The 13,678-nt window shown below is 43.4% G+C and overlaps 1 protein-coding gene across 1 annotated transcript in view; it reads right to left on the reverse strand.

Moving 5' to 3' along the window:
• The window catches only part of LOC126253398 (BTB/POZ domain-containing protein Tiwaz), a 195,314-nt gene that overhangs the window by 37,311 nt on the left and 144,325 nt on the right, over positions 1 to 13,678 (reverse strand). Inside the window, exon 3 of the mRNA XM_049954701.1 lies at positions 2,096 to 2,301. Within this exon, the coding sequence (XP_049810658.1) occupies positions 2,096 to 2,301 (206 nt within the window). The remainder of the gene's footprint in view (positions 1 to 2,095; positions 2,302 to 13,678) is intronic.

The following is a 13,678-nucleotide window of genomic DNA, read 5'->3' on the forward strand; positions in this document are numbered from 1 at the left end:
AGAAGGAACTACAGTGCAGGCTTCCTCTGTGAAACAACTTTGGAAAAAGACATTTAGTATTTCGGCCTTTAGTCTATCATCCTCTGTTTCAGTACCATTTTGGTCACAGAGTGTCTGGACATTTTGTTTTGATCCACCTACCGCTTTGACATAAGACCAAAATTTCTTAGGATTTTCCGCCAAGTCAGTACATAGAACTTTTATCCGTGACAACGCAATGCCTCACACACTATACACCCCAGATGAGCTCACAAAACTTCGTTGGACTGTTCTCCCTCATCCACGCTACAGACCGGATCTCAGATCTTCCGACTTCCATTAGTTTGGCTCAGTGAAGGTCTACTGCGCAGGAAGCAGCACGAGGATGATTGGGGGGAGGGTTAATGATGCTCCCAAACGTTGCCTCTGACGTCGCCCAGTACAGGGCCCTCACAGTAAATGGAGCAAGACCGTCGCATTCAACGGAGATTGTGTTGAAAGACAGAGCTTTGTAGCCAAAAGAGTGGGGAACTATATGGTGTACTGGGATCTGAATGAAACTCTCATCGTAACTTCAGTATGGTTCCTATACCAGTTGTAGATAACTACACTACTGGCCATTAAAATTGCTATATCAAGAAGAAATACAGATGATAAACGGATATTCATTGGACAAATATATTATACTAGAACTGACATGTGATTACATTTTCACGCAATTTGGGTGCATAGATCCTGAGAAATCAGTAGCCAGAACAACCACCTCTGGCCGTGATAACGGCCTTGATACGCCTGGGCATTGAGTCAAACAGAGCTTGGATAGCGTGTACAGGTACAGCTCCAACACGATACCACAGTTCATCAAGAGTAGTGACTGGCGGTTGTGACGAGCCAGTTGCTCGGACACTATTGACCAGACGTTTTCAATTGGTGAGAGATCTGGAAAATGGGCTGGGCAAAGGGCAGCAGTCGAACATTTTCTGTATCCAGAAACGTCCGTACAGGACCTGCCACAAGCGGTCGTGCATTATCCTGATGAAATGTAGGGTTTCGCAGGGATCGAATGATGGGTAGAGGCACGGGTCGTAACACATCTGAAATGTAACGTCCACTGTTCAAAGTGCCGTTAATGCGAACAAGAGGTGACCGAGACGTGTAACCAATGGCACCCCATGCCATCAAGCCGGTTCATACGCCAGTATGGCGATGACGAATACACGCTTCCAATGTGCGTTCACCGCGATGTCACCAAACACGGATGCGACCATCATGATGCTGTAAACAGAACCTGCATTCATCCGAAAAAATGACGTTTTGCCATTCGTGCACCCAGGTTCGTCGTCGAGTACACCATCGCAGGCGCTCCTGTCTGTGATGCAGCGTCAAGGGTAACCGCAGCCATGGCCTCCGAGCTGATAGTCCATGCTGCTGCAAACGTCTTCGAACTGTTCGTGCAGATGGTTGTTGTCTTGCAAACGTCCCCATCTGTTGACTCAGGGATCGAGACGTGGCTGTACGATCCGTTACAGCCATGCGGATAAGATGCCTGTCATCTTGACTGCTAGTGATACGAGGTCGTTGAGATCCAGCACGGCGTTCCGTATAACGCTTCTGAACCCACCGATTCCATATTCTGCTAACAGTCATTGGATCTCGACCAACGAGAGCAGCAATGTCGCGATACGATAATCCGCAATCGCGATGGGCTACAAGCCGACCTTTATCAAAATCGGAAACGTGGTGGTACGCATTTCTCCTCCTTACACGAGGCATCACAACAACGTTTCACCAGGCAACGCCGGTCAACTGCTGTTTGTGTATGAGAAATCGGTTGGAAACTTTCCTCATGTCAGCTCGTTGTAGGTGTCGACACCGGCGCCAACCTTGTGTGAATGCTCTGAAAAGCTAATCATTTGCGTATCACAGCATCTTCTTCCTGTCGGTTAAATTTCGCGTCTGTAGCACGTCATCTTCATGGTGTAGCAATTTTAATGACCAGTAGTGTAATCGCTCCCTATGTTTTATCGTTGCTACCTTCAGAATTTCAGAATTGCAGCTTGTTGATTATATGAAATGAGCAGTATAAAGTGGATGTGAAGGGAAGTGCGGTACTCACGGGCGATGTCGAAGTAGCGGGCCTCCTCGAGCAGCAGGTCGATGTCGCTGAAAGTGTCCGGCAGCAGCAGCCGCGAGTTGCGCATGAAGTTGAGGATGTGTCGGAACATGCCGCCGTCGCGGTCGATGAAGTAGTGCTGCTTCAGAGAGTCCAGGACGATCGGGATGCTGCCGTTGAACAGCTTCGCTAGCCGGGACTCGGGGAACCTGCGCGCAGACACACACCGAGCGTAACAACAGCCAAGGCACTCGAAGCATTTGAGAAGACATTATTCACACATTTCACATTATGCAACCTGAATACATCTAGAATGCTTAAAATAAATCTGGCTATTTAACAGAACTGTATCATGACGTGCTTTTCTCACCCGTGACGGTTTCACCAAAATGGGTTTATTTTCTCGAATCTGGTAATGCGGCTAAGGTGCGGTATTGGAGATAGACTTTCAGAAATCCGGAACGAAAGAAGATGCATGTTTAATGTCTTGTCGAGAATGAGGTCACTAGAGACACATGCACGCATGTCCGAAGGAACATTGCTTCTTAATAACACAGCCACTGTTATTTCGTATTTATTCGCTAAGACCGCGCCCTCGAATCTCAATATCCGGCCGCTGTGGTCGAGCGGATCTAGGCGCTTCAGTCCGGCAGCGCGCGGCTGCTACGGTCACAGGTTCGAATCCTGCATCGGGCATGGATGTGTGTGATGTCCTTAGGTTAGTTAGGTTTAAGTAGTTCTTAGTCTAGGGGACTGATGACCTCAGATGTTAAGTCCCATAGTGCTTAGAGCCATTTGAATCTTTTTTTTCGAATCTCAATAAATATGTGCTTCCTGGACGGGAATACACGTAACGTACGAGTGCAGGTTGTGACACGTGTCAGACAACATATGGAAATTTGCGTCTGGCCGTGATACCAAATTTTCACTGTCGTCATTATTCTAGTGGTTCATATTGGTAACAGCAAATGTATTTCCTGTGTTTCTTGACGACTGTAGTAGCCGCAGTGTACCATACTTACTGCTATTTCGTGTTTAGGAATTCTGAATCAGTACTAATCACCCTCCGCGAGCCGAGAGCTCGCAAGAACTTTTGTGGGGTGTGATTGTTGGTGTGCGTCGCTGGAAAAAGGAGCATGGGGCAAAAGCACGTGTTATCGTTTTAAAATAGCGAAGGTAGCGCTTTTCTTTCTTTTTTTTCACGTAACCAGTGCAACCAGCCAGAATTATGGACAATGAAACTATGTATTAAATCATCATACAGTGTCAGTCCTTTTCTTTTATATGTGCCATACCCATCAACTACGCGCTGTAGATTCCATTGAGCAAATAAGATGCAAAGCAAGAAATACCAGTGACATGTAAGTGCACCTGGGCGTCGGTTGTACGGTTTGTGCGTGAGTATGGAATCTTACCTGTAGTCTGGCATAAAAAGTGTGAGTGATGGTGAGCTAAATTTACGTATGCAGTCACCACTGAACAGAAGACGTCGAAGTAATGAGATTGTCGATCGTCCGCTTAAAGGGGTAAGATGGTAGGACGTCAAACGGGCCGGCTTGGAGCAGGAGAGGCACCACAGGATATTTTAATTTCCACTGTCAATACATTTACAAATAAATTCATAAAACTTTGTCAGCATGGCCAGGAAGGATCCAAGATTCACACTCATAACAGTGGAAATGCAGAAACATAACAAAACAAATTTTTTACATGTGAAATTCCATCGTTTTTTGACTTACTATTAGCTGCATTTGTAGCTATAGGTATACTTTCCTTCATAAGTAAGAGAGATTCTTCGATGAATTTTGCACAGGATACAAACAACAGCTATATGAAACTCTAGAATTTATTTAATATATGAAAGAATGAATGAGGTGTTACATTTTAAACTTCATATTTAGAAAAAACTCAAGTTTTAAATTTAATTATCTCAATTTTTACACTGTTTTTAATATATTTGGAAAATTGTAGAGTTTCATACACCTGTAAGTATGGTTTATAACCTGTCCAAAATTCACCGAAGAATCTCTCTTACCTATGAAGAAAAGTGTACCTAAAGCAACAAATGCAGCCAGTAGTAAGTGAAAAAAATGATGAAATTTAACATGTAAAAAAATGATTTTGTTATGTTTTTGAACTTCCACTGCTATGAGTGTGAATCCTGATTCGTTTCTTGTCATGCTGACAAAGTTTTCCTGTGGTGCCTCTCCTGCTCCAAGTCTGCCCGTTTGATGTCCTACCCCCCCCCCCCCCCCCCCCCTTATGATCGACATTGTCCTTTCCAAAGGCGCCATCCCAGCATTCACCTCACAGGGTCTATAGAAACTACAGAATGCAGGTGTGATTTCCGTTGTTCCAGAACACGAGTCCGGTGCCTTATCACGGCATCACCTTTGCGGTCGGAAATCTGGAGGTGGGAGAAGCTTCCACCAACAGAAGATTTCTGCTGACGGGAAAAAAGTACCTGATTATCAAGTCAGTCAATATTCCGTATGAAATTACAACCTCCTCAGCGTCCTATGATGTGAAGGTATAGAATTCTGTAATAATCATAAACATTCATAGGGATTTCAGATCGGTTCCGTATTTCTGGATTTCCGGAAGGCTTTTGACACTGTACTACACAAGCGGCTCGTAGTGAAATTGCGTGCTTATGGAATATCGTCTCAGTTATGTGACTGGATTTGTGATTTCCTGTCAGAGAGGTCACAGTTCGTAATAACTGACGGGAAGTCATCGAGTAAAACAGAAGTGATTTCTGTCCTTCCCCAAGGTTCTGCCATAGGCCCTTTGCTGTTCCTTTTCTATATAAACGATTTGGGAGACAATCTGAGCAGCCGTCTTCGGTTTTTTGCAGATGACGCTGTCGTTTATCGACTAATAAAGTCATCAGAAGATCAAAACAAACTGCAAAACGATTTAGAAGAAATATCGGAATGGTGCGAAAAGTGCAGTTGATCTTAAATAACGTAAAGTGTGAGGTCATGCACATGAGTACTAAAAGGAACTCGTTAAACTTCGGTTACACGATAAATCACCCTAATCTAAAAGCCGTAAATTCAACTAAATACCTAGGTATTACAATTAGGAACAACTTAAATTGGAAGGAACACGTAGAAAATGTTGTGGGGAAGGCAAACCAAAGACTGCGTTTTATTGGCAGGACACTTAGAAAATGTAACAGACCTACTAAGGAGACTGCCTACACTACGCCTGTCCGTCCTCTTTTAGAATACTGCTGCGCGGTGTGGGATCCTTACCAGATAGGACTGACGGAGTACATCGAAAAAGTTCAAAGAAAGGCAGCACGTTATGTATTATCGCGAAATATGGGAGAGTGTCACAGAAATGATACAGGATTTGGGCTGGACATCATTAAAAGAAAGGCGTTTTTCGTTACAACGGAATGTTCTCACTAAATTCCAATCGCCAACTTTCTACTCTGAATGCGATGATATTTTGTTGACACCGACCTACATAGGGAGGAGCGATCACCAAGATAAAATAAGGGAAATCAGAGCTCGTACGGAAAGATACAGGTGCTCATTCTTTCCGCGCGCTATTCGAGATTGGAATAATAGAGAATTGTGAAGGTGGTTCGATGAACCCTCTGCCAGGCACTTAAATGTGATTTTTAGAGTATCCATGTAGATGTAGATGTATATTCAGAAAAGCAAGGATAAATCATAACATGAACGAGTTTGTGAAATAAGGTATTTTGACAGATACTGCGTAGAATGTGGCAGAAAAAAAGTTTTTTGCACAATGTGATTAACAGGTTAGTAAGATACATCCTCAAGCGCTGGTTTTAATGAAGCGATGAGTTTTGTAATTCCGGAATTTCATCGACTACATTGAATACAGCTTCGGAACGATTAAATGTAGAAGAACAAATAAAGCAATAACGAACCGCATCGTACTGTGCCTCTGTTGAGAACATTCTGTGACACCAGCAGCGGTACCAAATGCTGCTCCGTAGACCAGCAGACGGTGACCACCAAAGTACCACGGATGCCGGTGGCCACCTGCCGCGGGCAAAAATCTGTGCCGGCGAGATTTACGGGGGGCCGTTAGCTCTGCTGCAGCTGAACCCAGGGACCCCGCGACACAGTTACAGCGGAGCCAGGAGACAGTCCGGTTGGCCTGGTCGGCCAGCCCCAGTACTCAGACTGCGGGACACGGGCACCGCTATCCCGTATGCGGGGTTAAGTTTAACACGGTGACGTGGTGCCATTTTATTTTATTTACTTTTTTTTGGAAAGAGGATTGGGGGGTTACAGGTATCAGACTTCTGACGGGTTTAATGCGCTATTCACTAACTCCTTCCCTGAGCCAACCTCTTCACCTCAGAGTAACACTTCAAGCCAGTCTCCTCAGTTGTTTGTTGAATGTATTTAAATCTGTCTTCCTCTGCAGTTACGCCAGCTACAGCACCTTTCAGTACCGTGGAAGTTGTTCCTGTCCATTATTGGTTCATCAGTCTCCTAGAACTTAGAGCTACTTAAACCTAACTAACCTAAGGACAGCACACACATCAATGCCCGAGGCAGGATTCGAACCTGCGACCGTAGCATTCACGCGGTGTCCATTATTCCTGTCAATGTTTTCCACATGTTCCTCTCCTTGCCGATTCTGCCAAAAACATTCTCATTTCTTATCTTATCGGTCCGCCTATTGTTCAACACCCTTCTGCAAGCACCACATCACAAACCCACTTCAATTCTCTTCCTTCACATAATTCATGATTTGCTTGCATACAATCTCAGAAATTTCTTCCTCCAATGAAGGTCATTCGTTAGGAATCATCTCTTGCACTGTGTCAGTCTATTTTTATGTCCTCCTTGCTTCCTCCGCCATGTGTCACTTGGCTTCCGTGTAGCAGACCCCTCCACTTTGCCTAGTTCGTTATTATGTTATTAAGTTTGTCACTAATCTCTTTTGTGCTACTCTTCATTGCTTTTGTGTTTCTCCCGACGACTCTCAATCCACACTATATGCCCTTCTATTCAACAGGTCGTGCATGTCTTTATCACTGACTGAGGATAGCAATGTCATCTGTGAATTTTCTTATCGATACTTTTCACCTTGAATTTTAATCCCATTCCCGAAGCTTTCTTTTATTTCCTTCATTACTTCTCCTACGCATAGATTAAACAGTAATAGTGAAAGGCTACATCACTGCGTTATACCCTTTGTAATTCTGTAAGTTCGTTCTTGATCTTCCATTCTTATTATTCTTTTTTGGATATTGTACACGTTGAAGATCACCCGTCTTGGAAATGTCGAACATCTTGCACCGTTTTGCACCGTGGAATGCTTTTCCTAGGTCGAAAAATCCTACCAATGTGTACTCACAGAGAGGAATAATGTATCTCTAATGAACTTGTCGTCCATATGATGTCAATTCCTTACGTCCCCCTTTCAGTTGTCTTTTAATTCTCAACAACACCGACACAAAACTTGACAGGCAGTCATTTTCCTGACTCACACTAAACGATCAGCTAACACTTCACCCACAGTTTGCACAAAGGCAACACGGTTATCACAGCCACAAGTGTCGTGCCACGAGATCAACATCGGGTCTAAAGAGGTCTTTGTACACAAATACTGTGTTCGTTGACTGATATCTTGATTTATACACTGTCAAACAGGAATCTTGTTAACTGTCACATCTTAAAGTTGAAGCAGGATTTGAAAAGGTCATCTATCTTCGCATACAACAAGCACAAACAGTCAATTGAGTGCTCCTCATCAACCGACAAACAGTTTCAGTCTGCGATTAACTTTCACTTGTTCTTCAAAAATTGAGAGACGCCAAACTCTTTTGGCTTGTCCCCTCTCATTTATTTTCTTTAACCAACCTCTCAGGAGATGTCGATAGGAAGGTGATTGAGTATCAAGGGCTATAATTGTTCAAAACAGGTGATGGGTCTTACTCCATTTGCTACATATTCCAATATCTGTTGGTGGAAGAGACACATGGGACAGGGGAGTTTTGCGCGGCCGTGTCCGTCGGATTCTAGGATAGTCGGGCCCAGGTGACAATACGGATGGCCAGGGGGGCTATATTTCAAAGGCACCCTCGGTTTTCTCTCGGCAGAAGAGAAGGCAACGATAATTGCGTGGAATCTGCCAGCGTACCGTCGTGACTCCTGGGCCAGGACAGTGGGGCATTGCCTAGAATCGTGGGTCAGTGACGGCGAGGTGTCTGCCAAGCCGGCGCTACGCATAGGTACAGTGTTTTGTCATGCCGGTTACTCTTCCCGTGCGCTTCCCACGTGCACTTTAAAAGAGCAAGCTCATTCATTGGTGGACAGTTGGTGACACTTGCTGACGTAACAAGCCGCCGCTAGTTTGTGGTGGCAAGCCTCTCAATCGGAGTAGGATATTTTGTGGTGTTTTGGAGGTGTTCGAAATGGTTCAAATGGCTCTGAGCACTAGAACTACTTAAACCTAACTAACGCAAGGACATCACACACATCCATGCCCGAGGCAGGATTCGAGCCTGCGACCGTAGCGGTCGCGCGGTTCCAGATTGAAGCGCCTAGAACCGCTCGGCCACAACGGCGGGCTTTGGACTTGTTGTGTGCTGGAGCTTGCACACTTGTGATTGTGACTAAGACCCGTGACTGGCTACTAATGGCAGCCATGCGGCTTAATGGCGTCGCGCATCTTAATTTTTTCGTAGTTTGTCCAGAGAACGGAATTTCTCGGGAGACTATTCCGGACCGCCGGAGAGAGAAGGCGAACTAGAGACCGGAGATCGATCGAGTTAAGAATGTTTACTGTCTCGGTAGCCCGGACAGCGTGTTTCTTGTGAGCGCTGATCTGGACCACTTGTCAGCATAACCCGAGCTCGATATGACGAGTTGTCGGAATGTCATCCACGGCCGCATCTCGTCACGGTGGTCGTCAGTCCTGATTATAGCCTGCAGTGCAGCTCACCACTGATAGCGGACTCCACACGAATTGAGCACGGCGTTTGGTAAAGTGATTTGGCAGCTCCGGCAAAACAGGGACTCGGTCGGTGATTTTGACGTCACCAGCACGGCGCCTGCCCACACAGTGCCCACAGAAGATCTAATTTACTTTTGGCATTCTATAAATGAGTTCTCTTACTCGATCACTGTACCACAAGTTAGCGAATTAGCGATTTGTTAGGGTAATCGGCCCACTCACAGTAGATGAAAGGAAACTACAATCGTTTGATGGAACCCCACTTCAACTTTGCCAACTAATTAGTCACGGAAACTTCTATATTGAAGGTTTGAGTCAAGCTGTAAAATTCATATGACTCAGTTTTTATGAATGCTGTCAGCAATTTTAAGTGGCCACACATCAGTTATCGGAAAGGCACAGAAGTTTAATTTGCCCTGAAATTTCACGTTTCATAATTATCACACGATGAGCTTAACATCTCACATTTGGTCTAGAAATATACAAAGTAACTTCAACGAGTAAATTACACATTATTATGGCAGGCCAACTAACTTTTATTGAATATTGTATTACACTTCAAAGTGACACCGATTCACGACACTGTCCTCGATCACGATCACCAAATCTCTGCGACAATGGTCGGAGCTTCGTACCAATCATTCATTTCCTCTATGATAGAAATCTGCTACTTGGTTTTAGAGTCCAGATGAAAATAATGAAGGTTACACAAAAGAAATCATTTAAGTCTTGGATTTCTGGGGCACTAATAACTGAACTTTCGCCTATTGTATATCACACAACGTGATGTGGAATGTGACTGAATGTCTAACAATAAAAATATATCACAAAAATACTTTAACTGGCTTAGAAATTTCATCAGCATTCGTTCCAATGCCGCACCAACATTAATGTCACAATTGCACTTATAAAAATAAATACTGTGCATCGTGTACCCAAAGCATTATATTCGCCTAAAAACAACTGCTGGTAGAGAAAAGATGGCAAGGTGTCATTCAGAAGTAACTTCCATGCTGCTACCAGCAAGTGTGCCTCGTACCGAGTGTTGTGCGTCAGTAACTAAACACAAGACTCCTAACGCGTAAGAGCTAGTTGCATGGGTTCTCTTACAAGTGAGTTTTGTTATTCAAAAGAGCAACTGCGAAGCCTTACTCTTTTTTTAATATCCTGGAATTTTATTTCTTGTTATCTCGCTATCGATATTATCCACCTTATTTTCGAAAAATGAAGTAATAGACTTAAGGTTGCAGACGTAAGTACGAGTGCTTGGTTCCCTTCTACAGGAACTTAGAAACTAGAATTTGCAATGTCCAAATGAAGATCACGGGCGTCGGGCACCAAGGCTACAACATCGCCCAATATCAGGCTTTCACGCCAATTTTGATTTTCTAACGATCGTCCATTACATCACTTTCTCTATCGTTTCTTGTCCTAATACAATATTTTTTTCTTATTTCATTCTCATCGGCAAAACCGGCATCAGAATGGCAAGACGACCATTTGATCGTGTTTTTTTCTATTAAAGCAGCTACTTACCGACAGGACTCTGTTTTATTTAACCACTGCAAGACGACGCACCACGTCTGTAACATAATGTGGTAACAATCTACAGTGATGCAATACCAAAGACGATATTTAGTTATGTACACACACGAAGTTTCGTATTTTTCAAGAGTAGTTGCTTGCAACAATTTTAGACCAATTCCTTGCTTCATCCTTGCAAAAGTGAATTAGTTTTCATTAAAAGACTTCGCTGTAAGCAACAGCAAAAAAAATATTGCTTAGTCTCTGTTGGATTTCCTCTTGATAAGTGAGTGTTGAAAATAGGGGTGACGGTTATCACTGAAATAACTGGTTTTCGGTTATATCGTTTTTTTACGTCTCCAGTTTAACCTAACTTTTAAAATCGAGCAAAATAACCGGTTTCTGAAATAACGATTTTCGGATTTTTATTGCTATCATTTACAGTAAAAACGTAGACTTGGGATAAAAATTAAAAATTCTAATAAATGTAAAGAGTAAGAGATCTCGATTGGTATGGAACAAGCTGTGGCAGGAATCAGTGCCACTGACTCCAGCAAATGTGGCGAAGGAGAACGAGACGGACGTGGCGTCTGCGAGATCGAAGGGTCACAAGTAGATGACTTTCCTTCATCGTCACTTTTGAAAGGCATCAATTTTTCACCCTGATGCAACCAAGTTAATAGCATGCCAATAAAATTATAGGTATATCAATCAAATTTACCTTCTTTCTGAAGGAACATGGTGGATGTGTTCTTATATCGTGTCGCAAGTTTGTTGTGCTTCCTCCCGCTTTCAATCTCTTAGAGCAAATGGTGATTTGAACTTCAGTGCTACAGCACTTTGTAAAATATTTCCCTAACTAGGTGTGGTGCCATTCTGCAATTCAACTGAAGTCCGACGCATTGACCAGTTGGGGCAAGTTTAGCACACCGCACATATTCGTATGTTTACAGGACACACCACACGGCAACAGATACGTACTGTCTCAGCAATGTTGCACCGATTCTTATGCCACGCGTCTTTTGTTTTTTGTTTTTTTTTTGTTTCTAACTGTCGGTGTAGTTACTATTCACCTTTCCAGTTTTCTATTATAACCCATTATTTACAAGCAACGGAAATTTTATAAACAATCATTATTCGTATTTAAAATGAAGAGTTTTAGTACTGTTGTAGGTCAAATTGATATACCAATTTTTTCACCGGGTTATTAGAAAAAATGAAAAAGAAGCAGTTGTCAACCGAGACCAAACAGATACCGAAAAATATCGGTTGTTCAGACTAAAACACAGATATCGATTTTAAGGGAAAGTGATGATGTAATTTATTTCAGTATCGATATTCACTGAGGAACCCACGTCGACTTGACTTCTGACTTTCGATCTCACGTTTCTGTCCGTGATCGACAGAGTGAATGTCGAGTGTCCGTCGAAGGCGAAGGAGCCGACAGTGACACGCTCCAAACGTGCTGGGCCACAGTGTCTGGTTGCACTTGTTTACTTTTAGGGGAGGCAACGGCGGTAGCAGCGAGGTGCCCTCGCGGGTGTAGCGAGCTCACGGGACGAGTTTTCGATGGATCGATGTCGCGGCCGTTTGCCGGCAATTACGCTAGCCCGACTGGCCGGCAGGCGCTGTTTTCGATATCGCCGCGTGCCGCAGTGTGATCGACCGTCGGTTATTCCATTAAATTTTGTGGCGCGCGGCGCTCGGCGAGAAAGAGGCGTACAAAACCGCTTTCAGCGCGCTCGCCCGCCCGCCTCGCGCACACAGACGCGGCCCACAATAGCGACATTGCCAGCCCGCGGTCGTAATTGATCCATCATTGAGCGCTGCGGGCGGCGCGTTTGTCCGCCACAAATGGAGTTGTTGTGCGTTTCTTTATTGGGTGCCCCGTGTTTTAATGACGCCACTAAAACGCAGCCGGTTTCCTTGACCTGCGTTTTCCAATTATTATTGCTAAAGCGCCTCTTTGAACTGCGCGCAACGCATAATTTATCTTTACCGTTTGAGCTGTCTGTTATAGTGAGTGCTGCAGCACCGGTTTCAGGGACTGTTGTTACGACACGCAGGTGAATTAAACAGTTAACTAACTTTTATTATCTCTGTATTGCGACAGATAAACGCCACGCTGTGGAATTAATATACTTAGTTCGAAATTATCGGATTATCCGCGTAATAAAAGCACACAATAACTTCAATTGTAGTTTCATCCAGTTTCGATTCGGCTATTGCTTGCAAGATATACATTTCGCGAACTACTATACAGCAGATGCTCGAATTTATTGGATACTGCTGTAACTGTTTACTGGCGAATAAATATCTTCTTTTTATTCACAACTGTCTCGATCATCTATACTGGAAGTTTGTCAGTTTCGAATATTGTGGGACATCGTAAGAACCAGTCTCTTGTTAAGAAAGTAAAACGTCAAATAGTCATCTAGCACCCATTTGGTCACTTAATATCAACAGTCAAACTGGTTTTGCGTGGCCACAACGTGCGCTAGATGACTATTTGACATACTGCTTTCGTAACAAGAGACAGAGTCTAAAAAGGTCATCTGTCAAGATTCCACAAAATGCGGTCAAGAAAAGTGTGAATAATAAAAGATATTTTTTCATCAGTATACAGAAACAAAAGCAAGCAGTAAATTTCGACAAGTATTACAAATAGTATTTTTTTAAAACATATAGTGTGATCTAATTCAACAATAATGAATTTCACTGAATAAATAAATGTCCGCTATCTGCCAGTTGTACCACAGTATGTTCTGCTGTTTTTACCCAAAATATACAGTTGGTGCAGAAAATTCTGTGTCTATCTTACACAAATTGTTCTCGAAATCTATGCAATAGTTCTTAACGATTTAACATCACTGTCTTCCAGTGAGAGAACTGGCAGAGAAAAGAATTCGTACAATAGATCACGCTAATTTTCACATGTGACTGTGTGGTAGGAGATACTATAGAGACCCTTATATGAAGTACTCGGTACCACACTTTTACGTATTATACGATACACATTTCACAGTATAGCAAATGTAAAAACACAGCTTTTCGTGCATTGTATCAAGTAGCATTGTACACGAGATATATAAAAAGTAACACACG

The sequence above is a fragment of the Schistocerca nitens genome, chromosome 1 (genome assembly GCF_023898315.1).
Source record: "Schistocerca nitens isolate TAMUIC-IGC-003100 chromosome 1, iqSchNite1.1, whole genome shotgun sequence".
NCBI lineage: Eukaryota > Metazoa > Arthropoda > Insecta > Orthoptera > Acrididae > Schistocerca > Schistocerca nitens.